Source organism: Salvelinus namaycush, unplaced genomic scaffold, assembly GCF_016432855.1.
Source record: "Salvelinus namaycush isolate Seneca unplaced genomic scaffold, SaNama_1.0 Scaffold124, whole genome shotgun sequence".
Lineage (NCBI taxonomy): Eukaryota > Metazoa > Chordata > Actinopteri > Salmoniformes > Salmonidae > Salvelinus > Salvelinus namaycush.
Genome location: NW_024057942.1, coordinates 186,282 through 213,950, shown reverse-complemented (window position 1 = coordinate 213,950; position 27,669 = coordinate 186,282). Strand labels below are relative to the sequence as shown.

The following is a 27,669-nucleotide window of genomic DNA, read 5'->3' as shown; positions in this document are numbered from 1 at the left end:
ACTACTACTACATATTACTACTACTACTGTTACTACTGCTGCTACTGTTACCACTACTACTACTGTTACTACTACTACTACTGTTACTACTACTACTACTACTACATATTACTACTACTACTGTTACTACTACTACTGTTACTACTACTACTACTACATATTACTACTACTACTGTTACTACTGCTGCTGTTACCACTACTACTACTGTTACTACTACTACTACTACTACTACTACATATTACTACTACTACTGTTACTACTGCTGCTACTGTTACCACTACTACTACTGTTACTACTACTACTACTGTTACTACTACTACTACTGTTACCACTACTACTAATATTACTACTACTGCTAATACTACTAATATTACTACTACTACTGTTACTAATACTGCTACTACTACTACTACTACTACTAATATTACTACTACTAATATTATTACTACTGCCACTACTACTAATATTACTACTACTACTACTACTACTGTTACTACTACTGCTACTACTGCTGCTACTGCTACTACTAATATTACTACTACTACTACTGTTACTACTACTGCTAATATTACTACTACTGCTACTAATATTACTACTACTACTACTGTTACTGCTACTACTACTGTTACTACTACAACCACCACCACTACCACTATTACTACTACTACTACTACTACTACTACTACTACTACTACTACTGTTACTACTACTGCTACTACTACTGCTACTAGTAATATTACTACTACTACTGTTACTACTACTACTACTACTACTACTACTGTTACTACTACTACTACAACTGCTACTACTACTACTGCTACTACTGTTGCTACTACTAATACTGCTACTACTACTGTTACTACTACTACTAATATTACTGCTACTGTTACCACTACTACTACTGTTACTACTACTACCGTTACTACTACTACTACTACCGTTACTACTACTACTACTACTACTACTACATATTACTACTACTACTACTACTACTACCACTACTACATATTACTACTACTACTACTACTACTGCTACTACTGCTACTACTACTACTACTGCTACTACTACTACAACTACTACTACTATTACTACATATTACTACTACTACTGTTACTACTACTACTACTGTTACTACTACTACTACTGTTACTACTACTACTGTTACTACTACTACTACATATTACTACTACTACTGTTACTACTGCTGCTACTGTTACCACTACTACTACTACTGTTACTACTACTACTACTGTTACTACTACTACTACCACTACTACATACTACTACTGCTACTACTACTACTACTGCTACTGCTACTACTACTGCTACTACTACTACAACTACTACTACTATTACTACATATTACTACTACTACTGTTACTACTACTACTACTGTTACTACTACTACTGTTACTACTACTACTGTTACTACTACTACTACATATTACTACTACTACTGTTACTACTGCTGCTACTGTTACCACTACTACTACTACTGTTACTACTACTACTACTGTTACTACTACTACTACCACTACTACATACTACTACTGCTACTACTACTACTGCTACTACTACTACTGCTACTACTACTACTACTATTACTACATATTACTACTACTACTACTACTGTTACTACTACTACTACTGTTACTACTACTACTACTACATATTACTACTACTACTGTTACTACTACTACTGTTACTACTACTACTACATATTACTACTACTACTGTTACTACTGCTGCTACTGTTACCACTACTACTACTGTTACCACTACTACTACTGTTACTACTACTACTACTACTACTACATATTACTACTACTACATATTACTACTACTACTGTTACTACTACTACTGTTACTACTGCTGCTACTGTTACCACTACTACTACTGTTACTACTACTACTACTACTACATATTACTACTACTACTGTTACTACTACTACTGTTACTACTACTACTGTTACTACTACTACTACATATTACTACTACTACTGTTACTACTACTACTGTTACTACTACTACTGTTACTACTACTACTACATATTACTACTACTACTGTTACTACTGCTGCTACTGTTACCACTACTACTACTGTTACTACTACTACTACTGTTACTACTACTACTACTACTACATATTACTACTACTACTGTTACTACTACTACTGTTACTACTACTACTACTGTTACTACTACTACTGTTACTACTGCTGCTACTGTTACCACTACTACTACTACTACTGTTACTACTACTACTACTGTTACTACTACTACTGTTACTACTGCTGCTACTGTTACCACTACTACTACTACTACTACTACTACTACTACTACTACTACTACCTCTACTACTACTACTACTACTACTACTACCTCTACTACTACTACCTCTACTACTACTACCTCTACTACTACTACCTCTACTACTACTACTACTACTACTGTTACTACTACTACTACTGCTACATCGAGATCTATCCAAGATGTTCCTTCCATCCCAACTGAGGTAATGGTTAACCAACTGTGTTGTCACTGATTTTATTTAACCAGGTAGGCAATTTAGCAAATTAACACTGGAGTGAAAGATGTGCAGATGATGATGTGCAAGTAGAAATACTGGTGTGCAAAAGAGCAAAACAGTAAATAAAAACAATATGGGGATGAGGTAGGTAGTTGGATGGACTATTTACAGATGGACTATGTACAGCTGCAGCGATCGGTAAGCTGCTCAGATAGCTGATGCTTAAAGTTAGAGAGGGAGATATGAGTCTCCAGCTTCATCGATTTTTATCATTGTCAGCAGAGAGCTGGAAGGAGAGGCGGCCAAAGTAGGTGTTTGCCGGGGATCACCGGGGATGACCGGTGAGATATACCAGCTGGAGCGCGTGCTACGGCCCCATGTGCGAGTGTGTGATAGTGACAAACTAACCAGACCATCCTATAGTGGGACAGACCAAAGCTAAGCTGTTTCTCTTACCTGAGATGGTTGCTTTGAGGACAGAGTAACAGGAGAAAAGCCACTGTCCTGAAGTCTCCCAGATCTCCATGTCTTTCTGGATGGTCTCCCTGGTGAGGAGACAAGACATTATGATAACTGACCATTACATTTACAGACTACTTTGTCAGGGACTAAATTATATATGTGTGTGTGTATGTGTCTTTGTGTGTGTGTGTGTGTGTGTGTGTGTCTTTGTGTGTGTGTGTGTGTGTGTGTGTGTGTGTGTGTGTGTGTGTGTGTGTGTGTGTGTGTGTGTGTGTGTGTGTGTGTATCAATTCTGAATCCCATTGAGAAAATTGTTCCCACCCAAGCAATCAGTGGACTTACAAGTGTTTTTCATTGTCTTCCCCTTCTCCTCTCCCACCTTTGTCGAAGCTGCTTTGAGTGTTTAAGGCAGAAAATCTGTTTTGGTTTGGAGAGGAGGCTGCGAAACTGAAGTTGGAGCTCTGGGCTTGGCTGTCCCTTCCTCCTCCTCCTCCTCCTGGACCCCAGTTGTTACCACCACCACCTCCCCCTCCTCCTCCCCCTCTGCCCCAGTCATCCCCACCCTGCTGGGAGGAGAAGGATGACGGCTGGACATAGTTTCCTCCTCCAGACCTCTGAGCTGGGTTCACCCACACTCTGTTCCCAAACCCTGAAAAACAGGACATTCATAGATTTGACTAGCCTTATATTGGACGGGAGAAATGTGTTTCTAGGCTGCAATGACATGATGACCCACTTTCAATTCATTAGCTTGAATAGACCATCTGTTTCTGTTATAGCCAACGAATTTGTTGTTTTACTTGCCAGAACCTTTGCTGAAGGTTTACTGCAAGAGTAATCTCAGCAGCCCAGAGCCAATCCTTGCCCGAAGGTTTACAGCCCAGAGCCAATCCTTGCCCGAAGGTTTACAGCCCAGAGCCAAACCTTGCCCGAAGCTTTTACAGCCCAGAGCCAAACCTTGCCCGAAGCTTTTACAGCCCAGAGCCAAACCTTGCCCGAAGCTTTTACAGCCCAGAGCCAAACCTTGCCCGAAGCTTTTACAGCCCAGAGCCAATCCTTGCCCGAAGCTTTTACAGCCCAGAGCCAATCCTTGCCCGAAGCTTTTACAGCCCAGAGCCAATCCTTGCCCAAAGCTTTTACAGCCCAGAGCCAATCCTTGCCCGAAGGTTTTACAGCCCAGAGCCAATCCTTGCCCAAAGGTTTTACAGCCCAGAGCCAATCCTTGCCCGAAGGTTTTACAGCCCAGAGCCAATCCTTGCCCGAAGGTTTTACAGCCCAGAGCCAATCCTTGCCCGAAGGTTTTACAGCCCAGAGCCAATCCTTGCCCGAAGGTTTTACAGCCCAGAGCCAATCCTTGCCCGAAGGTTTTACAGCCCAGAGCCAATCCTTGCCCGAAGGTTTTACAGCCCAGAGCCAATCCTTGCCCGAAGGTTTTACAGCCCAGAGCCAATCCTTGCCCGAAGGTTTTACAGCCCAGAGCCAATCCTTGCCCGAAGGTTTTACAGCCCAGAGCCAATCCTTGCCCGAAGGTTTACAGCCCAGAGCCAATCCTTGCCCGAAGGTTTACAGCCCAGAGCCAATCCTTGCCCGAAGGTTTACAGCCCAGAGCCAATCCTTGCCCGAAGGTTTACAGCCCAGAGCCAATCCTTGCCCGAAGGTTTACAGCCCAGAGCCAATCCTTGCCCGAAGGTTTACAGCCCAGAGCCAATCCTTGCCCGAAGGTTTACAGCCCAGAGCCAATCCTTGCCCGAAGGTTTACAGCCCAGAGCCAATCCTTGCCCGAAGGTTTACAGCCCAGAGCCAATCCTTGCCCGAAGGTTTACAGCCCAGAGCCAATCCTTGCCCGAAGGTTTACAGCCCAGAGCCAATCCTTGCCCGAAGGTTTACAGCCCAGAGCCAATCCTTGCCCGAAGGTTTACAGCCCAGAGCCAATCCTTGCCCGAAGGTTTACAGCCCAGAGCCAATCCTTGCCCGAAGGTTTACAGCCCAGAGCCAATCCTTGCCCGAAGGTTTACAGCCCAGAGCCAATCCTTGCCCGAAGGTTTACAGCCCAGAGCCAATCCTTGCCCGAAGGTTTACAGCCCAGAGCCAATCCTTGCCCGAAGGTTTACAGCCCAGAGCCAATCCTTGCCCGAAGGTTTACAGCCCAGAGCCAATCCTTGCCCGAAGGTTTACAGCCCAGAGCCAATCCTTGCCCGAAGGTTTACAGCCCAGAGCCAATCCTTGCCCGAAGGTTTACAGCCCAGAGCCAATCCTTGCCCGAAGGTTTACAGCCCAGAGCCAATCCTTGCCCGAAGGTTTACAGCCCAGAGCCAATCCTTCCCCGAAGGTTTACAGCCCAGAGCCAATCCTTCCCCGAAGGTTTACAGCCCAGAGCCAATCCTTGCCCGAAGGTTTACAGCCCAGAGCCAATCCTTCCCCGAACGTTTACAGCCCAGAGCCAATCCTTGCCCGAAGGTTTACAGCCCAGAGCCAATCCTTGCCCGAAGGTTTACAGCCCAGAGCCAATCCTTGCCCGAAGGTTCTGACCAGCTACTGGATGTGGTTCTGGGGGGAGTCAACACTTCCTCCTCTGGAACCTGACCAGACATAATAACCCTCCCATTTCGGAAATCAGAACACGGTGCAACCCTGTGAATGGACCAAACAATCACTGATGCAAATAGGTCATAACCACTCTCTTATCTCACGACCATAACATGTTGTAACGGAGGTATCAAGCAGAGACTACTAGAAAGAGAAGTAGCTAACTAGGCTAAGAATTAAAACACAAACAAACCTGTTGTAGCTGAGGTTGTGGTTATTAGCTACAGTGATGAGTTGGCTTTAGCTAGTGATGGAAAAACAACAGGCTTTCTGATCCCTTTGGGGATTTCACCAAATTGTGCCGAAAAGCGGTTCAATACGCTGAGCTTTTAACACAGTTTACATTAAGAGACATTTCCTGGTCAGGAATAAATATCAGCATGTTTGATGTTTATACGGTGCCTTCGGGAAAGTATTCAGACCCCTTGACTTTTTCCACATTTTGTTACGTTACAGCCTTATTCTAAAATAGATTTTTTTTAAATCCTCGGGAATCTACACACAATACCCCATGATAAGTCAAAACAGGTTAATTTTTGCTAATGTATTAAAAATAAAAACAGAAATACCTTATTTACATAAGTATTCAGACCCTTTTCTAGGAGACTCGAAATTCACCTCGGGTGCATCCTGTTTCCATTGACCATCCTTGAGATGTTTCTACAACTTGATTGGAGTCCACCTGTGGTAAATTAAATTGATTGTACATGATCTGGAAAGGCACGCACCTGTCTATATAAAATGGCCCACAGTTGACAGTGCATGTCAGAGCAAAAACCAAGCCATGAGGTCAAAGTAATTGTCCGTAGAGCTCGAGACTGGATTGTGCCTTCCAGAAGGACAACCATCTCTGCAGCACTCCACCAAATAAGACCTTTATGGTAGAGTGGCCAGAAGGAAGCCACTCCTCGGTAAAAAGGCACATGACAGGCCACTTGGAGTTTGCCAAAAGGCACCTAAAGGACTCTCAGACCATGAGAAACAAGATTCTCTGGTCTGATGAAAGCAACATTGAACTCTTTGGCCTGAATGTCAAGATTCACTTCTGGAGGAAACTTGGCACCATCCCTACAGTAAAGCATGGCGGTAGCAGCATCATGCTGTGGGAATGGGACTGGGAGACTAGTCAGGATCGAGGGAAAGATGAACGGAGCAAAGTACAGAGAGATCCTTGATGAAAACCTGCTCCAGAGAGCTCAGAACCTCAGACTGGGGTGAAGGTTTACCCCCCAGCAGGACAACGACCCTAAGCACACAGCCAAGACAACGCAGGAGTGGCTTTGGGAGAAATCTCTGAATGTCCTTGAGTGGCCCAGCCAGAGCCTGGACTTGAACGCGATCTAACATCTCTGGAGAGACCTGAAAATAGCTGTGCAGCAAAGCTCCCCGTCCAACCTGAAAGAGCTTGATTGGATCTGCAGACAAGAATGGGAGAAATTCCTCAAATACAGGTGTCAAGCTTGTAGCGTCATACCCAAGAAGACTCAAGGCTGTAATCGCTGCCAAAGGTTCTTTAAACCTCTACAGGATCGGTGGATCCCCTGCGGGACGGTTGAGCTAATGTAGGCTAATGCAATTTGTATTTATTATGGATCCCTATTAGCTGCTGCCACAGCAGCAGCTTCTCTTCCTCGGGTCCAGCAAAATTAAGGCTGTTTATCCAATTTTAAAACATTAGAATACATTCACAGATTTCACAACACACAGTGTGCCTTCAAGCCCACATGAGGTTGTAAGTAACAAGAACATTTCCCAGGACATAGACATATGATGTTGGCAGAAAGATTAACAAGAATTTAAGCCGTCTGCACTGTCCAATTTACAGTAGCTATTACAGTGAAAGAATAGCATGCTATTGTTTGAGGAGAGTGCACAGTTATGAATTTGAAAAGTATTAATAAACCAATTAGGCACATTTGGGCAGTCTTGATACAAAATCTGAACAGAAATGCAATGGTTCATCGGATCAGTCTAAAACGTTGCACATCCACTGCTGCCATCTAGTGGCCAAAATCTAAATTGCGCCTGGGCTGGAATAATACATTATGGCCCTTCTCTTGCATTTCAAAGATGACAGTACAAAAAAAAAAAAAAATCTTAGTATTATCTTTTACCAGATCTAATGTGTTATATTCTCCGACATTCATTTCCACAAACTTCAAATGTTTCCTTTCAAATTATATCAATAATATGCATATCCTTGCTTCAGGTCCTGAGCTACAGGCAGTTAGATTTGGGTAAGTCCTTTTAGGTGAAAATTGGGAGAAGGGGGCTTATCCTTAAGAGGTTTTTAACAAAGTACTGAGTAAAGGGTCTGAATACTTATGTAAATGTGATTTCAATTATTATAATTTTTAAAAATAAAATAGCAAACATTTCAAAAATCTCAAATTTGTAGGTTGGTGTAGAAAGCACCGGCACGGCAGCGAAATCAGTGGGATCTCGCATTTGTTTTTCAACACACGGTTTGAAAAAGCACATCATCAAATGAATCTTCGGAGGCCATCGATGACGTGGTAATGAATCTTCGGAGGCCATCGATGACGTGGTAATGAATCTTCGGAGGCCATCGATGACGTGGTAATGAATCTTCGGAGGCCATCGATGACGTGGTAATGAATCTTCGGAGGCCATCGATGACGTGGTAATGAATCTTCGGAGGCCATCGATGACGTGGTAATGAATCTTCGGAGGCCATCGATGACGTGGTAATGAATCTTCGGAGGCCATCGATGACGTGGTAATGAATCTTCGGAGGCCATCGATGACGTGGTAATGAATCTTCGGAGGCCATCGATGACGTGGTAATGAATCTTCGGAGGCCATCGATGACGTGGTAATGAATCTTCGGAGGCCATCGATGACGTGGTAATGAATCTTCGGAGGCCATCGATGACGTGGTAATGAATCTTCGGAGGCCATCGATGACGTGGTAATGAATCTTCGGAGGCCATCGATGACGTGGTAATGAATCTTCGGAGGCCATCGATGACGTGGTAATGAATCTTCGGAGGCCATCGATGACGTGGTAATGAATCTTCGGAGGTCATCGATGACGTGGTAATGAATCTTCGGAGGCCATCGATGACGTGGTAATGAATCTTCGGAGGTCATCGATGACGTGGTAATGAATCTTCGGAGGTCATTGATGACGTGGTAATGCTACTTTGAAACCATCTATGCTTTGAAACGAGCAACCTAGATTTTTTTTTAACTAACAAAACATTTACAAAAGACGGTGGCTCCATTGCATGATTTAGGATGTTACATTTTAAAAAACTAAACAGCCAATCGAAACTCATCATTTTAAAAAGATTAGAAATACAATGTAGCCAGTGTTCCGAAGAAAACTTTACAAAAAATGTTGCGATCTTTCCACCTGCAAAAAAGGTGAAATATCTTGATAAAAAAAAACACAAAGCTTCCAGCAAAAATCGGCTCCTGTCAATTATGGGATTATGGATTATAATGGTGACGGAACTACATGAGATTGTATTTTGGATTTCGTGGTCGCACACAGATGTGGGTGCAAGTATGATTCACAAATGTGTAATTTCGCTAGCTTGCATAATGATGTGTAAAAGATTTAACGGTCGTAAACGTTTTAAAGAATTGCAAGAATTGCAAGCATTATTTATTTTCACAATGATTACAAATCCATTTACGAGTATGAACATTCTGCTGTACATTTTTGAATCTGTACATTGTTCTGTCATTGTTGTCACGTTACCAAGAGATTCGTAAACTTGTAGAAAGTTTTGTAAATTTGTAACAAGAGATTCACAAGTAAAAATGCGATTCAAATTGCCATCGATAAAATGCAATTTTGTTCATTGTCCGTAGCTTATACCTGCCCATACCATAACCCCACCGTCACCATGGGGCAATCTGTTCACAACGGTGACATCAGCAAAACGCTCGCCCACATAACGCCATACACGTGGACTGTGGTTGTGAGGCTGGTTGGACATAATGCCAAATTCTCTAAACCAACATGGAGGCGGCTTATGGTAGAAAAATGAACATTACATTCTCAGGTAACAACCCTGGAGGACATTCCTGCGGTCAGCATCCCAATTGCACACTCCCTCGAGACATCTGTGGCATTGTGTTGTGACAAAACTGCACATTTTAAAATATACTTTTATTGTCCCCAGCACAAGGTGCACCTGCGTAATGATCATGCCATTTAATCAGCTTCTTGATATGACACACTTGTCAGGTGGATGGATTACCTTGACAAAGGAGAAATTATCACAAACACATTTGTGGACACAAGTTTGGAGAAATAAGCTTTTTGTGCATATGGAACATTTCTGGGATATTTTATTTCAGCTCATGAAACATGGGACCAACACTTTACATGTTGCGTTTATATTTGTGTTCAGTATAGATCCCGCATGGATTACAACAGCCCCCTTGTTCTGGTGTAAAACGATAGGAAGCAGCCTAATGCCCTGTACCCGAGCCATAGGATAGGTTTCTGCCCCAGGAACCAAGATGTTTCTTGCCATAGAGCTGACGATTATAACGGCTGGTGAGAGGAGGTCCGGAATTTTAAGCGGCTTGGGCCGCAAAACCCATTGAGGCTGACGGAGGAGCCGATGCGTCAGACGGCCTTGCTAAGAGTAGCCACTTCTTCTCTATAGTCCTCTGCCAGTAAACAATTGTTGCATTGGAACAACCGGTTGATCCACTTTGTCCCGGAGGAGCGCATAGTAAATAGAGCTCCTCCACAAAATGCTCCATGTTTCCTCTGAACAGAGAAGCCTCCATGAAAAGAGACATAGCAACAGACTCCAGAGTCAGAGATAAAGACTACTAGGTGTATTGGTTGGGTATCATTTGACATGAGTGTTAGCCTAGCTACTGACTGACTAGATGTGTTGGTTGGGTATCATTTGACATGAGTGTTAGCCTAGCTACTGCCTGACTAGATGTGTTGGTTGGGTATCATTTGACATGAGTGTTAGCCTAGCTACTGACTGACTGACTAGATGTGTTGGTTGGGTATCATTTGACATGAGTGTTAGCCTAGCTACTGACTGACTGACTAGATGTGTTGGTTGGGTATCATTTGACATGAGTGTTAGCCTAGCTACTGACTAACTGGATGTATTGGTTAGGTATCATTTGACATGAGTGCTAGCCTAGTTACTGACTAACTAGATGTATTGGTTGGGTATCATTTGACATGAGTGTTAGCCTAGTTACTGCCTGACTAGGTGTATTGGTTGGGTATCATTTGACATGAGTGTTAGCCTAGTTACTGCCTGACTAGGTGTATTGGTTGGGTATCATTTGACATGAGTGTTAGCCTAGCTACTGCCTGACCAGATGTATTGGTTGGGTATCATTTGACATGAGTGTTAGCCTAGCTACTGACTAACTGGATGTATTGGTTAGGTATCATTTGACATGAGTGCTAGCCTAGTTACTGACTAACTAGATGTATTGGTTGGGTATCATTTGACATGAGTGTTAGCCTAGTTACTGCCTGACTAGGTGTATTGGTTGGGTATCATTTGACATGAGTGTTAGCCTAGTTACTGCCTGACCAGATGTATTGGTTGGGTATCATTTGACATGAGTGTTAGCCTAGTTACTGCCTGACTAGTTGTATTGGTTGGGTATCATTTGACATGAGTGTTAGCCTAGCTACTAACTGACTAGGTGTATTGGTTGGGTATCATTTGACATGAGTGTTAGCCTAGTTACTGCCTGACTGACTAGGTGTGTTGGTTGGGTATCATTTGACATGAGTGTTAGCCTAGTTACTGCCTGACTAGATGTGTTGGTTGGGTATCATTTGACATGAGTGTTAGCCTAGTTACTGCCTGACTAGATGTGTTGGTTGGGTATCATTTGACATGAGTGTTAGCCTAGTTACTGCCTGACTAGGTGTATTGGTTGGGTATCATTTGACATGAGTGTTAGCCTAGCTACTGCCTGACTAGATGTATTGGTTGGGTATCATTTGACATGAATGTTAGCCTAGTTACTGCCTGACTAGATGTGTTGGTTGGGTATCATTTGACATGAGTGTTAGCCCAGTTACTGCCTGACTAGATGTATTGGTTGGGTATCATTTGACATGAGTGTTAGCCTAGTTACTGACTGACTAGATGTGTTGGTTGGGTATCATTTGACATGAGTGTTAGCCTAGTTACTGCCTGACTAGATGTATTGGTTGGGTATCATTTGACATGAGTGTTAGCCTAGTTACTGCCTGACTAGATGTATTGGTTGCGTATCATTTGACATGAGTGTTAGCCTAGTTACTGACTGACTAGATGTATTGGTTGGGTATCATTTGACATGAGTGTTAGCCTAGCTACTAACTGACTAGATGTATTGGTTGGGTATCATTTGACATGAGTGTTAGCCTAGTTACTGCCTGACTGACTAGGTGTGTTGGTTGGGTATCATTTGACATGAGTGTTAGCCTAGTTACTGCCTGACTGACTAGGTGTGTTGGTTGGGTATCATTTGACATGAGTGTTAGCCTAGCTACTGACTGACTGGATGTGTTGGTTGGGTATCATTTGACATGAGTGTTAGCCTAGCTACTGCCTGACTAGATGTGTTGGTTGGGTATCATTTGACATGAGTGTTAGCCTAGTTACTGCCTGACTAGATGTATTGGTTGGGTATCATTTGACATGAGTGTTAGCCTAGCTACTGCCTGACTAGATGTGTTGGTTGGGTATCATTTGACATGAGTGTTAGCCTAGTTACTGCCTGACTAGATGTATTGGTTGGGTATCATTTGACATGAGTGTTAGCCTAGCTACTAACTGACTAGATGTGTTGGTTGGGTATCATTTGACATGAGTGTTAGCCTAGTTACTGCCTGACTAGATGTGTTGGTTGGGTATCATTTGACATGAGTGTTAGCCTAGTTACTGCCTGACTGACTAGGTGTGTTGGTTGGGTATCATTTGACATGAGTGTTAGCCTAGTTACTGCCTGACTAGATGTGTTGGTTGGGTATCATTTGACATGAGTGTTAGCCTAGCTACTGCCTGACTAGATGTGTTGGTTGGGTATCATTTGACATGAGTGTTAGCCTAGTTACTGCCTGACTAGATGTGTTGGTTGGGTATCATTTGACATGAGTGTTAGCCTAGTTACTGCCTGACTAGATGTGTTGGTTGGGTATCATTTGACATGAGTGTTAGCCTAGCTACTGCCTGACTAGATGTGTTGGTTGGGTATCATTTGACATGAGTGTTAGCCTAGCTACTGCCTGACTAGATGTGTTGGTTGGGTATCATTTGACATGAGTGTTAGCCTAGCTACTGCCTGACTAGATGTATTGGTTGGGTATCATTTGACATGAGTGTTAGCCTAGTTACTGCCTGACTAGATGTGTTGGTTGGGTATCATTTGACATGAGTGTTAGCCTAGCTACTGCCTGACTAGATGTGTTGGTTGGGTATCATTTGACATGAGTGTTAGCCTAGCTACTGCCTGACTAGATGTGTTGGTTGGGTATCATTTGACATGAGTGTTAGCTTAGTTACTGCCTGACTAGATGTGTTGGTTGGGTATCATTTGACATGAGTGTTAGCCTAGTTACTGCCTGACTAGATGTGTTGGTTGGGTATCATTTGACATGAGTGTTAGCCTAGTTACTGCCTGACTAGGTGTATTGGTTGGGTATCATTTGACATGAGTGTTAGCCTAGCTACTGCCTGACTAGATGTATTGGTTGGGTATCATTTGACATGAGTGTTAGCCTAGTTACTGCCTGACTAGATGTGTTGGTTGGGTATCATTTGACATGAGTGTTAGCCCAGTTACTGCCTGACTAGATGTATTGGTTGGGTATCATTTGACATGAGTGTTAGCCTAGTTACTGACTGACTAGATGTGTTGGTTGGGTATCATTTGACATGAGTGTTAGCCTAGTTACTGCCTGACTAGATGTATTGGTTGGGTATCATTTGACATGAGTGTTAGCCTAGCTACTAACTGACTAGATGTATTGGTTGGGTATCATTTGACATGAGTGTTAGCCTAGTTACTGCCTGACTGACTAGGTGTGTTGGTTGGGTATCATTTGACATGAGTGTTAGCCTAGTTACTGCCTGACTGACTAGGTGTGTTGGTTGGGTATCATTTGACATGAGTGTTAGCCTAGTTACTGCCTGACTAGATGTATTGGTTGGGTATCATTTGACATGAGTGTTAGCCTAGCTACTAACTGACTAGATGTGTTGGTTGGGTATCATTTGACATGAGTGTTAGCCTAGTTACTGCCTGACTAGATGTGTTGGTTGGGTATCATTTGACATGAGTGTTAGCCTAGCTACTGCCTGACTAGATGTGTTGGTTGGGTATCATTTGACATGAGTGTTAGCCTAGCTACTGCCTGACTAGATGTGTTGGTTGGGTATCATTTGACATGAGTGTTAGCCTAGTTACTGCCTGACTAGATGTGTTGGTTGGGTATCATTTGACATGAGTGTTAGCCTAGCTACTGCCTGACTAGATGTGTTGGTTGGGTATCATTTGACATGAGTGTTAGCCTAGCTACTGCCTGACTAGATGTGTTGGTTGGGTATCATTTGACATGAGTGTTAGCCTAGCTACTGCCTGACTAGATGTGTTGGTTGGGTATCATTTGACATGAGTGTTAGCCTAGCTACTGCCTGACTAGATGTATTGGTTGGGTATCATTTGACATGAGTGTTAGCCTAGTTACTGCCTGACTAGATGTGTTGGTTGGGTATCATTTGACATGAGTGTTAGCCTAGCTACTGCCTGACTAGATGTGTTGGTTGGGTATCATTTGACATGAGTGTTAGCCTAGCTACTGCCTGACTAGATGTGTTGGTTGGGTATCATTTGACATGAGTGTTAGCCTAGCTACTGCCTGACTAGATGTGTTGGTTGGGTATCATTTGACATGAGTGTTAGCCTAGCTACTGCCTGACTAGATGTATTGGTTGGGTATCATTTGACATGAGTGTTAGCCTAGCTACTAACTGACTAGATGTATTGGTTGGGTATCATTTGACATGAGTGTTAGCCTAGTTACTGCCTGACTGACTAGGTGTGTTGGTTGGGTATCATTTGACATGAGTGTTAGCCTAGTTACTGCCTGACTGACTAGGTGTGTTGGTTGGGTATCATTTGACATGAGTGTTAGCCTAGTTACTGCCTGACTAGATGTATTGGTTGGGTATCATTTGACATGAGTGTTAGCCTAGCTACTAACTGACTAGATGTGTTGGTTGGGTATCATTTGACATGAGTGTTAGCCTAGTTACTGCCTGACTAGATGTGTTGGTTGGGTATCATTTGACATGAGTGTTAGCCTAGCTACTGCCTGACTAGATGTGTTGGTTGGGTATCATTTGACATGAGTGTTAGCCTAGCTACTGCCTGACTAGATGTGTTGGTTGGGTATCATTTGACATGAGTGTTAGCCTAGTTACTGCCTGACTAGATGTGTTGGTTGGGTATCATTTGACATGAGTGTTAGCCTAGCTACTGCCTGACTAGATGTGTTGGTTGGGTATCATTTGACATGAGTGTTAGCCTAGCTACTGCCTGACTAGATGTGTTGGTTGGGTATCATTTGACATGAGTGTTAGCCTAGCTACTGCCTGACTAGATGTGTTGGTTGGGTATCATTTGACATGAGTGTTAGCCTAGCTACTGCCTGACTAGATGTATTGGTTGGGTATCATTTGACATGAGTGTTAGCCTAGTTACTGCCTGACTAGATGTGTTGGTTGGGTATCATTTGACATGAGTGTTAGCCTAGCTACTGCCTGACTAGATGTGTTGGTTGGGTATCATTTGACATGAGTGTTAGCCTAGCTACTGCCTGACTAGATGTGTTGGTTGGGTATCATTTGACATGAGTGTTAGCCTAGCTACTGCCTGACTAGATGTGTTGGTTGGGTATCATTTGACATGAGTGTTAGCCTAGCTACTGCCTGACTAGATGTATTGGTTGGGTATCATTTGACATGTGTTTTTTTTTTTTTTTTTTTTTTTTTTTTGGGGGGGTGGATCAGCTTAATATTGCGGAAAGAATGTTGCTTCCAATGTAATTGTCTGCATCATTTCCAATCCCCCATATTTTTTGGGGTAAATATATATATCCATTCACGTATGCATACATATACACATATATACATACACATACCTACATAGACATACATACTTTTTTTAAAGAGTATACCTTTATTATTATTCCCCGCAAACCCCACCACCGATCCCCCAATTGGAGTAAACTGATAAACATTTCTGTTTTTACCTTCAATTTATACATCTTATACACATTTTACAGACACAGTCTACTTTATAATAGTTCTCTCTTGTTTGTTCTTAGTCCTTCCTCTATGTCTGTTGTCCATCCAGTTTGATTTCCACTTGTAACTGTGCTATTTCACAATAGCTCCGCACCTATACACATTTCACAGATCCCGTATGCCCTACATTGTTTATCTTGTTATTAGTCCCACCCTTCAGCTCCACTCAACCTTTCCCATCTATCTTCCAACATCATCCATTTCGGATTTTTATTTGCCATATATTTTTCAACTGTGCTGTGATGCTTCACAAAAGATTTGAATCTTCCTATTCTCATAGCTTCCACGGATTGTAAATTAAAAATAAACATTTTTGCTAAAATAATTATTATATTATTGATTGATTGACTATGGCTTTTCAAATCCCCCAGTATTGCTATCTGTAGCGTTAGTTCTACGCAAATGTTGCAATTCTTCAACCATTCCTGGACCTGTGACCAAAAACGAGCTACATGCGGACAATACCAAAATAAATGGTCTAATGACTCTGCCTCCTCACAGCAGAATCTACAGAGCTGGGAAGATTGTATCCCCCATATATATAACATTCTATTAGTTGCAAGAATTTTGTACAATAATTTAAATTGAAAAATTCGAAGTTTTGAATCCGGCGTTGTTTTGCGTATCAATTCATAAACCATGTGCCATGGAAGGGGTACATCGAAAATCTCTTCCCAACTATTTTGCAATTTATATGGCACAGCTGTAAGTTTTTTGGTCCTTAAATGAAATTGGTATATGTTTTTATTTATCACACTTTTCTTTAACCATTTATGTTCTTTAATATAAGGCCGACATACAAGTTCCTTACTTTTATCCCCTTCCACCTGCCTCTTCCATTTTTGTGGTAATGCTGCAATTAATTGGTTGTAATTTTGGGTAGAGCAGACATTTCCATATGTCTGTGTTAGCTGCATGTGTGACATTACTCCACCAGTCCTATTTATGATATCATTCACAAAAATTATACCTTTTTTAAACATTTCTTCGATAAATACAGTTTTTTTATCAATTACTATATTTGAATTTAACCACAAGATTTGTTGTACTATTTGTTCCGTCCTTTCAGGTGGATTAAACTGAAATTGCAACCAACTTTCTAAGGCTTGTTTAAAAAATAAAGATATTTTGGAGATTATTTCCTTTTCAAGCAACCGAAAGTGAGCAGGTGTAATCTGAATAAAGGGAAAAAGGCCCTTCTTGAACATAGGATGAGACATTCGTACCAATCTACTAGAGAACCAGTTTGGATTTAAGTATAACTTTTGTATGACTGATGCCTTTAGTGAGAGGTCTAATGCTTTAATATTTAATAATTTCTGCCCTCCGAATTCATATTCGTTATATAAATAGGCCCTTTTAATTTTATCTGGCTTGCCGTTCCAAATAAAATTGAATATTTTTTGTTCATATAATTTAAAAAGCAGGTCACTAGGTGTAGGCAAAACCATAAGCAAATAGGTAAACTGTGATATGATTAAAGAGTTAATCAGGGTGATTTTCCCACAAATAGACAGGTATTTTCCTTTCCATGGTAGCAAGATCTTATCTATTTTTGCTAACTTTCTATAAAAATTTATTGGAGTGAGATCATTTCTTTCTTTTGGGATTTGTATACCGAGTATGTCCACATCACCGTCAGACCATTTAATTGGTAAACTACATGGCAATGTAAAATGTGTATTTTTTAGTGATCCAATACGTAATATGGTACATTTATCATAATTTGGTTTTAATCCAGAGAGGATAGCAAATGTATCTAGATCCTCTAAGAGGCCGTGGAGAGATTCTAGTTGTGGTTTTAAAAGAAAACATGAATCATCAGCGTACAATGACACCTTAGTTTTTAGGCCCTGGATTTCTAATCCCTTAATATTAATGTTTGATCTAATTTTAACAGCTAACATTTCGATGGCAATAATAAATAGATATGCCGATAGTGGACAACCTTGTTTTACTCCTCTAGATAGTTTAAAACTTTCTGAGATGTAGCCATTATTTACTATTTTACACCTAGGGTTACTATACATAATTTTTACCCATTTTATAAGAGATTCCCCAAAATTGAAATATTCTAGGCATTTATATATAAACTCCAGTCGTACTTTATCAAAAGCCTTTTCAAAATCAGCTATGAAAACCAGGCCTGGTGTCCCCGATATTTCATAGTGTTCTATTGTTTCCAGTACTTGCCTTATATTATCTCCAATGTATCGTCCATGTAAAAAACCTGTCTGATTAGGATGAATAATATCTGACAAAACTTTTTTTATTCTATGCGCCAAGCATTTTGCTAGGATTTTTGCATCACAACACTGAAGTGTAAGAGGTCTCCAATTTTTTAAATGGACTGGATCTTTATATATACCACTTGGGTCCTGTTTCAGTAATAATGATATCACACCTTCTTGTTGCGTGTCTGATAATCTATCATTTATATAGGAGTGGTTAAAACAAGCTAATAATGGTCCTTTGAGTATATAAAAAAAAAAATTGTATACTTCCACTGGTATGCCATCCAGTCCTGGAGTTTTCCCATCCTTAAAGGCCCCAATTGCATCAAGTAGTTCCTCCTCTGTAATTAGGCCTTCACATGAGTCTTTCTGTACAGATGTTAATTTTACATTATTATTAGGGAAAAAATCCATACAATTAGTTTCAGTTAGTGGAGATGGAGGAGCCTGAAACGAAAATATATTCTTAAAGTACTTTACTTCCTCTTTCAAAATATCATTTGGTGAATCATGCGTGACTCCATCATTTGTAACAAGTTTTAATACGTTTTTTTTGGTAGCATTTCTATATTGAAGATTGAAAAAGAATTTGGTGCATTTTCCCCCATATTCCATCCAGTTCGCTTTATTTTTATAATATATTACACTGGATCTTTCTTGAATAAGTTCCTCCATTTCTTTTTGTTTTTCCTCTAACTTATTCTGTGCCTCTATGGTACCGTTTTTATTGTTATCTAACTGTACTGTTAGTCCTTCAATTTCCTTTGTTAATATGGACTCTTTTGATCGAAATTGCTTTTGTTTTATAGATGAGTACTGAATTGCATGGCCTCTAAAGGCACACTTAAAAGTGTCCCATACAATATGGGGATCTGCTGTACCTATGTTATGTCTAAAAAAGTCAGTTATAAATTCTTCTGTCCTAGTTCTAAACAATTTATCATCTAGTAGGCTTTGATTAAATTTCCAATATCCTCGCCCACGTGGAAATTCTGTAAGAGTAATATATATGCCAATTATGTGATGGTCCGACCGCATTCTGTCCCCTATCAAACACTTTTTAACTTTTGGTGCCAGAGAGAATGATATAAGAAAGTAGTCAAGGCGACTAGCTTGATTAAGCCTCCGCCATGTATATCTCACTAGGTCAGGGTATTTAAGTCTCCATATATCCACTAATTCCAATATATCCATGACATTCCTGATTTCCTTAAGTGCCTGAGGGTGATAGTTTGTAGTGTGATTTCCTTTCCGGTCCATAGAGGTATTTAAGACCGTATTAAAATCTCCCACTATAATAATAGAGTCTAGTGTTGCTTGTAGAGTTGATACATTCTTATATATATTGTCAAAGAAGCTTGGATCATCATTATTCGGACCGTATAGGTTAATAAGCCATATATGTTTATTGTCCAATAACATATTTAAAATAATCCATCTACCTTGAGGATCTGTTTGGACAAGTTGCACATTTGGATCAAAGTTATTATTAATTAAAACCATCACCCCTTTTGAATTTCTTTGCCCATGGGAGAAATATATTTCGCCCCCCCAGTTCTTTTTCCACAAAACTTCATCTAAAACTGTCGAATGGGTTTCCTGTAAACAGTAGATATTATAATCCTTCTCTTTTAGCCAGGTAAATACTGATCGTCTTTTCTTATTATCTGCTAAGCCATTACAATTGTAACTGGCTATACTTATTTCACCAATAACCATAATGAGACACACCTTTCAATTATTTTTATCAAAATATATGTTTGTAAACGTCCTATTAAAAAGTAACATAATGATTGAGTTTCTATATAGTTGTACCATGACATTTGCATCTCCACTAAGCAAACCTCCAATTGGTCCCCACTATTCCACCCGCCAAAAGCCCCCATCTCGAGTTGGGTTGTCATCCCAATGCCTGGCAGACCACCCCCGACCCCCCGCATCGCACAGCCCCGGACCGACTGGGATCCATCCTTCGAAAAGTGCACACAGCGCCATCCACCGAACCGAAGCAGATCCATTGCCAAATGCATTTCCATCGCCCTCACCTCGATTTTTATTACATATTGCTGTGAATCATCCTCTATAGTCCCTAACATCTTTTACTTCTTCCTTCGCAACAGTTGTGGGATACACACATACACCCACACACATTCAGCCCTTACCCCCACACAACCATAAGCTCACCCTCTCAACAATTGCACCATCCCAGAGCCCAACTCAAGATGGGTCATGATTTACAAATGTACTTGCAGTTGCAGCTGCATGAGAAGGCCTGCAAGACCGCGCAAAAAATGAGCATAAATGTAGAGATTTATTTACCATTGTCACATCCTAGATGATGGAGGTCAAATGTACACCTTCTTCCTGAAACACCCACAATACGGTCATCCATTTTGACCATGTTCCCAAGCATCTCCATGCAGTCCGATTGGTTTCGTGCCACCAGGGCCACAATAATATACCCCCTCTCTGAATGTCCGAGTGTGACCCCCTCCCCATGGGTTACTGCAGCTAGTGTTGCCAGCACTGCCACTGCCTGGGTGGGGGCACCCCACCGGAATCCCCACCGGCTAGGTACAAGGTCGTCAAGGTTCTCATTAGCAGCTTTGAGAATTTCCTTGTTTATTATGCTCTCCCTTTAGGGGGCTTTGGCTTTGCAGGACCAACCCTGCCAAGCAGGCTCAGAATCTTGAGGGGGCAGTGCTGCTCTTGGTCCCTGACCTCATTTTGGCTGCATACAGACCGCTTACAGCATGCACATAAAACAGTTAGGGACTTCTCCTTAGTATCTGGGCCATTCATGTGGGTGTCTAGGGTATAGGGCCATGGACCGTATCATTAAAATAGGATAATAAATAATTAGATATAATTTATTTTAAAAATGTAGTTCCCCATGATAGGACAATAAATAAATAAGACGTATAATTCATTATAAAAGTATATCCATCATCTGAACAACATTGAAAGCCCTCTCATACCCGGCCCACAGCAATACACTGGCTCTGGGATATGCAACTATTTCATTACTCACTTTGACATGAGTGTTAGCCTAGCTACTGCCTGACTAGGTGTATTGGTTGGGTATCATTTGACATGAGTGTTAGCCTAGCTACTGCCTGACTAGATGTATTGGTTGGGTATCATTTGACATGAGTGTTAGCCTAGCTACTGCCTGACTAGATGTATTGGTTGGGTATCATTTGACATGAGTGTTAGCCTAGTTACTGCCTGACTAGATGTATTGGTTGGGTATCATTTGACATGAGTGTTAGCCTAGCTACTAACTGACTAGATGTATTGTTATTCCTGTTTTTCGTATTGTATTTCAGGTGTAGAGGGAGTCAGAACACTAGAAAGCAACACGCTGCCAGATCACCACAGGACCCTAGAGGTGTTACTGTCAATGATTATGAACTGGATATTGTATATGAATTACCCATTTACATCAATGACCCTAACAAAATGGTTGGATTGTTCAGCAGGGTAAGAGATAAGAATAACAAATAATTAAAGTGCAGCTGTAAATAAAAATAACGGGGGTATATACAGAGTCAATGTGCGGGGGCACCAGTGTCGAGGTAATTTAGGTGGTTTGTACATGTAGGTAGAGTTATTAAAGTGACTATGCATATGTAACAGTCCACGCCCCAGGGACTCTCTGCACACATCAACAACAGTCATCCACGAAGCATCGTTACCCATTGCGCCATAAAAGCCGCGGCCCTTGCAGAGCAAAGGGAACCACTACTTCAGGTCTCAGAGCGAGTGACGTCACCGATTGAAACGCTATTAGCACGCACCACCGCTAACAAGCTAGCCAGTTCACATCGGTTACACATAGATAACATAGTAGAAGAGAGCCATAATTAGCTGTAAATGTCAAATTACAAGTTTGCGACTGTTGTTAAGTCTTTCACACATCATGATACAAGCTTGCGAAATTAAATTACACATTTGCTAATCGTACTTGCAACCACGAAATTAAATCTCACATCATTTTGTCATCGTTATAATTCCGATAGTCAGATGACAGTGTGACGTCTGAAGTTTAGAACGTCATCATCGCGTAGTATTGTTACGCTTAGAACACACCGACAGTGTCCCCCATGTTGATACACCAGAATTACAGTCATTTCCAATGAAACGCTGCGTTTGCCTTGCAGCATTACGTTCTTTGTGGTGCATATGTTGGATTTATCGAACGTATGCGTCAACCTGTATGCGTAGACGGCTTTGACAGAAATGGTAGCAGGAGGTGAATGTTTCACACATAGCCCGATGTTGCTGCGTACTATTTTGCACATTGACAACGCCGGTGCGTTTAAAGCGTTCGTGTGACACAGGCGTCGATACGATGTGTGGAATCAGTAGTGTTTAAAAAAAAAAACGAAATCAGATCTCCGTTCTCAATCGTTCCTTAGCAGAAAAAGACTGATATCTACTAGCTACTACAACTAGGTACTCGTTACCTCCTGCCCCGCCTCTGTTGGACTGTTGAGGGGGACGGCTGTTGTACTCTCCACCGTAGCCGCCACCGCCTGCTTTTGGGTGCTCATTCCAACACTTGTCGCCATATCGACACCGGCCTTGCATCCAAAAGTTGCACACCGTCATAGTGTTGCAGGATTTAAAGTTGTCGGTGCGGTGAATGAAACGAAATCCTCTCGTTTCCCACCTATATTTTCAGCACCACATTGTTTTCGTTCAGATTACGCCATTTTGAAAATGTCGCAGGGCTACAACGTCAGTGGGTTTAATACAACAGCGCGACCTTGTGTTTGGTTTTTGTACTGCAGCCAGGAAAGTAACTCAATCAACAAAATCATCAGACCATGTAGAAAATATTACAGGAAATAATTACATACCGGTAATAAGGCAATGAAATGATTATATTACCAAAGACTATACAATTTATAGTATTATTGTATTGTGTGTGTGTGTGTGTGTGTGTGTGTGTGTGTGTGTGTGTGTGTGTGTGTGTACATATGAGTGAGTGTCACATGCATGCGGGTGCTCCAATGCTGTAAATAAATAGCCTATGTTTAGAGCATCAAAATGGTCTTGATTGTCAGTGTTGATAGTACAGTTGCTATGTAAACTGTTATTTCTAACTGATAGGTGAAAGTATTGCAAGACAGAGAGGAGGGAGTGAAAGAGGGAGGAGGAAGGGGGTGAAAGAGGATGGAGGAAGGGAGTGAAAGAGAGGATGGAGGAAGGGAGTGAAAGAGGGAGGAGGAAGGGAGTGAAAGAGGGGATGGAGGAAGGGAGTGAAAGAGGGGATGGAGGAAGGGAGTGAAAGAGAGGATGGAGGAAGGGAGTGAAAGAGAGGATGGAGGAAGGGAGTGAAAGAGAGGATGGAGGAAGGGAGTGAAAGAGGGAGGAGGAAGGGAGTGAAAGAGAGAGGAGGAGGGAGTGAAAGAGAGAGGAGGAAGGGAGTGAAAGAGAGGATGGAGGAAGGGAGTGAAAGAGAGAGGAGGAAGGGAGTGAAAGAGAGAGGAGGAAGGGAGTGAAAGAGAGGATGGAGGAAGGGAGTGAAAGAGAGAGGAGGAAGGGAGTGAAAGAGAGGATGGAGGAAGGGAGTGAAAGAGAGGAGGAAGGGAGTGAAAGAGAGAGGAGGAAGGGAGTGAAAGAGAGAGGAGGAAGGGAGTGAAAGAGAGAGGAGGAAGGGAGTGAAAGAGAGAGGAGGAAGGGAGTGAAAGAGAGGAGGAGGAAGGGAGTGAAAGAGGGAGGAGGAAGGGAGTGAAAGAGGGGATGGAGGAAGGGAGTGAAAGAGGGAGGAGGAAGGGAGTGAAAGAGAGGAGGAAGGGAGTGAAAGAGAGAGGAGGAAGGGAGTGAAAGAGAGGAGGAGGAAGGGAGTGAAAGAGGGAGGAGGAAGGGAGTGAAAGAGGGAGGAGGAAGGGAGTGAAAGAGGGGATGGAGGAAGGGAGTGAAAGAGGGAGGAGGAAGGGAGTGAAAGAGGGAGGAGGAAGGGAGTGAAAGAATGAGGAGGAAGGGAGTGAAAGAGAGAGGAGGAAGGGAGTGAAAGAGAGGAGGAGGAAGGGAGTGAAAGAGAGGATGGAGGAAGGGAGTGAAAGAGGGAGGAGGGAGGGAGTGAAAGAGAGGATGGAGGAAGGGAGTGAAAGAGAGGATGGAGGAAGGGAGTGAAAGAGAGGATGGAGGAAGGGAGTGAAAGAGAGGATGGAGGAAGGGAGTGAAAGAGAGGATGGAGGAAGGGAGTGAAAGAGAGGATGGAGGAAGGGAGTGAAAGAGGGAGGAGGAAGGGAGTGAAAGAGAGAGGAGGAGGGAGTGAAAGAGAGAGGAGGAAGGGAGTGAAAGAGAGGATGGAGGAAGGGAGTGAAAGAGAGAGGAGGAAGGGAGTGAAAGAGAGAGGAGGCAGGGAGTGAAAGAGAGGATGGAGGAAGGGAGTGAAAGAGAGAGGAGGAAGGGAGTGAAAGAGAGGATGGAGGAAGGGAGTGAAAGAGAGAGGAGGAAGGGAGTGAAAGAGAGAGGAGGAAGGGAGTGAAAGAGAGAGGAGGAAGGGAGTGAAAGAGAGAGGAGGAAGGGAGTGAAAGAGAGGAGGAGGAAGGGAGTGAAAGAGGGAGGAGGAAGGGAGTGAAAGAGGGGATGGAGGAAGGGAGTGAAAGAGGGAGGAGGAAGGGAGTGAAAGAGAGAGGAGGTAGGGAGTGAAAGAGAGAGGAGGAAGGTAGTGAAAGAGAGAGGAGGAAGGGAGTGAAAGAGAGGAGGAGGAAGGGAGTGAAAGAGGGAGGAGGAAGGGAGTGAAAGAGGGAGGAGGAAGGGAGTGAAAGAGGGGATGGAGGAAGGGAGTGAAAGAGGGAGGTGGAAGGGTGTGAAAGAGGGGATGGAGGAAGGGAGTGAAAGAGGGAGGAGGAAGGGAGTGAAAGAGAGAGGAGGAAGGGAGTGAAAGAGAGAGGAGGAAGGGAGTGAAAGAGAGGAGGAGGAAGGGAGTGAAAGAGAGGATGGAGGAAGGGAGTGAAAGAGAGAGGAGGAAGGGAGTGAAAGAGAGGATGGAGGAAGGGAGTGAAAGAGAGAGGAGGAAGGGAGTGAAAGAGAGAGGAGGAAGGGAGTGAAAGAGAGAGGAGGAAGGGAGTGAAAGAGAGAGGAGGAAGGGAGTGAAAGAGAGAGGAGGAAGGGAGTGAAAGAGAGAGGAGGAAGGGAGTGAAAGAGGGGATGGAGGAAGGGAGTGAAAGAGGGAGGAGGAAGGGAGTGAAAGAGAGGAGGAAGGGAGTGAAAGAGAGAGGAGGAAGGTAGTGAAAGAGAGAGGAGGAAGGGAGTGAAAGAGAGGAGGAGGAAGGGAGTGAAAGAGGGAGGAGGAAGGGAGTGAAAGAGGGAGGAGGAAGGGAGTGAAAGAGGGGATGGAGGAAGGGAGTGAAAGAGGGAGGAGAAAGGGAGTGAAAGAGAGAGGAGGAAGGGAGTGAAAGAGAGAGGAGGAAGGGAGTGAAAGAGAGGAGGAGGAAGGGAGTGAAAGAGAGGATGGAGGAAGGGAGTGAAAGAGAGGATGGAGGAAGGGAGTGAAAGAGGGAGGAGGAAGGGAGTGAAAGAGGGGATGGAGGAAGGGAGTGAAAGAGTGGATGGAGGAAGGGAGTGAAAGAGAGGAGGAGGAAGGGAGTGAAAGAGGGATGAGGAAGGGAGTGAAAGAGAGAGGAGGAAGGGAGTGAAAGAGGGGATGGAGGAAGGGAGTGAAAGAGGGAGGAGGAAGGGAGTGAAAGAGGGGATGGAGGAAGGGAGTGAAAGAGGGAGGAGGAAGGGAGTGAAAGAGAGGAGGAGGAAGGGAGTGAAAGAGGGAGGAGGAAGGGAGTGAAAGAGGGGATGGAGGAAGGGAGTGAAAGAGGGAGGAGGAAGGGAGTGAAAGACAGAGGAGGAAGGGAGTGAAAGAGAGAGGAGGAAGGGAGTGAAAGAGAGAGGAGGAAGGGAGTGAAAGAGAGAGGAGGAAGGGAGTGAAAGAGAGGATGGAGGAAGGGAGTGAAAGAGGGGATGGAGGAAGGGAGTGAAAGAGGGAGGAGGAAGGGAGTGAAAGAGAGAGGAGGACGGGAGTGAAAGAGAGAGGAGGAAGGGAGTGAAAGAAGGAGGAGGAAGGGAGTGAAAAAGAGGATGGAGGAAGGGAGTGAAAGAGAGGATGGAGGAAGTGAGTGAAAGAGGGGATGGAGGAAGAGAGTGAAAGAGGGAGGAGGAAGGGAGTGAAAGAGGGAGGAGGAAGGGAGTGAAAGAGAGGATGGAGGAAGGGAGTGAAAGAGAGAGGAGGAAGGGAGTGAAAGAGGGAGGAGGAAGGGAGTGAAAGAGAGGATGGAGGAAGGGAGTGAAAGAGGGAGGAGGGAGGGAGTGAAAGAGAGGATGGAGGAAGGGAGTGAAAGAGAGGATGGAGGAAGGGAGTGAAAGAGAGGATGGAGGAAGGGAGTGAAAGAGAGGATGGAGGAAGGGAGTGAAAGAGAGGATGGAGGAAGGGAGTGAAAGAGAGGATGGAGGAAGGGAGTGAAAGAGGGAGGAGGAAGGGAGTGAAAGAGAGAGGAGGAGGGAGTGAAAGAGAGAGGAGGAAGGGAGTGAAAGAGAGGATGGAGGAAGGGAGTGAAAGAGAGAGGAGGAAGGGAGTGAAAGAGAGAGGAGGCAGGGAGTGAAAGAGAGGATGGAGGAAGGGAGTGAAAGAGAGAGGAGGAAGGGAGTGAAAGAGAGGATGGAGGAAGGGAGTGAAAGAGAGAGGAGGAAGGGAGTGAAAGAGAGAGGAGGAAGGGAGTGAAAGAGAGAGGAGGAAGGGAGTGAAAGAGAGAGGAGGAAGGGAGTGAAAGAGAGAGGAGGAAGGGAGTGAAAGAGAGGAGGAGGAAGGGAGTGAAAGAGGGAGGAGGAAGGGAGTGAAAGAGGGGATGGAGGAAGGGAGTGAAAGAGGGAGGAGGAAGGGAGTGAAAGAGAGAGGAGGAAGGGAGTGAAAGAGAGAGGAGGAAGGTAGTGAAAGAGAGAGGAGGAAGGGAGTGAAAGAGAGGAGGAGGAAGGGAGTGAAAGAGGGAGGAGGAAGGGAGTGAAAGAGGGAGGAGGAAGGGAGTGAAAGAGGGGATGGAGGAAGGGAGTGAAAGAGGGAGGAGGAAGGGAGTGAAAGAGGGGATGGAGGAAGGGAGTGAAAGAGGGAGGAGGAAGGGAGTGAAAGAGAGAGGAGGAAGGGAGTGAAAGAGAGAGGAGGAAGGGAGTGAAAGAGAGGAGGAGGAAGGGAGTGAAAGAGAGGATGGAGGAAGGGAGTGAAAGAGAGAGGAGGAAGGGAGTGAAAGAGAGGATGGAGGAAGGGAGTGAAAGAGAGAGGAGGAAGGGAGTGAAAGAGAGAGGAGGAAGGGAGTGAAAGAGAGAGGAGGAAGGGAGTGAAAGAGAGAGGAGGAAGGGAGTGAAAGAGAGAGGAGGAAGGGAGTGAAAGAGAGGAGGAGGAAGGGAGTGAAAGAGGGAGGAGGAAGGGAGTGAAAGAGGGGATGGAGGAAGGGAGTGAAAGAGAGAGGAGGAAGGGAGTGAAAGAGAGAGGAGGAAGGGAGTGAAAGAGAGGAGGAGGAAGGGAG

At 43.3% G+C, this 27,669-nt stretch overlaps 1 protein-coding gene across 1 annotated transcript in view; it reads right to left on the bottom strand.

The window, feature by feature from the left end:
• The window catches only part of LOC120036208 (nucleoporin NUP42-like), a 29,693-nt gene extending 6,829 nt beyond the window's left edge, over positions 1-22,864 (bottom strand). Inside the window, exons 1-3 of the mRNA XM_038982688.1 lie at positions 22,615-22,864; positions 3,337-3,643; positions 2,989-3,077 (exon numbers count right to left, since the gene is read on the bottom strand). Of these exons, the coding sequence (XP_038838616.1) occupies positions 2,989-3,077; positions 3,337-3,643; positions 22,615-22,759 (541 nt within the window). The 5' untranslated portion in view covers positions 22,760-22,864. The remainder of the gene's footprint in view (positions 1-2,988; positions 3,078-3,336; positions 3,644-22,614) is intronic.
• Between the last annotated feature and the right edge of the window lie 4,805 nt (positions 22,865-27,669).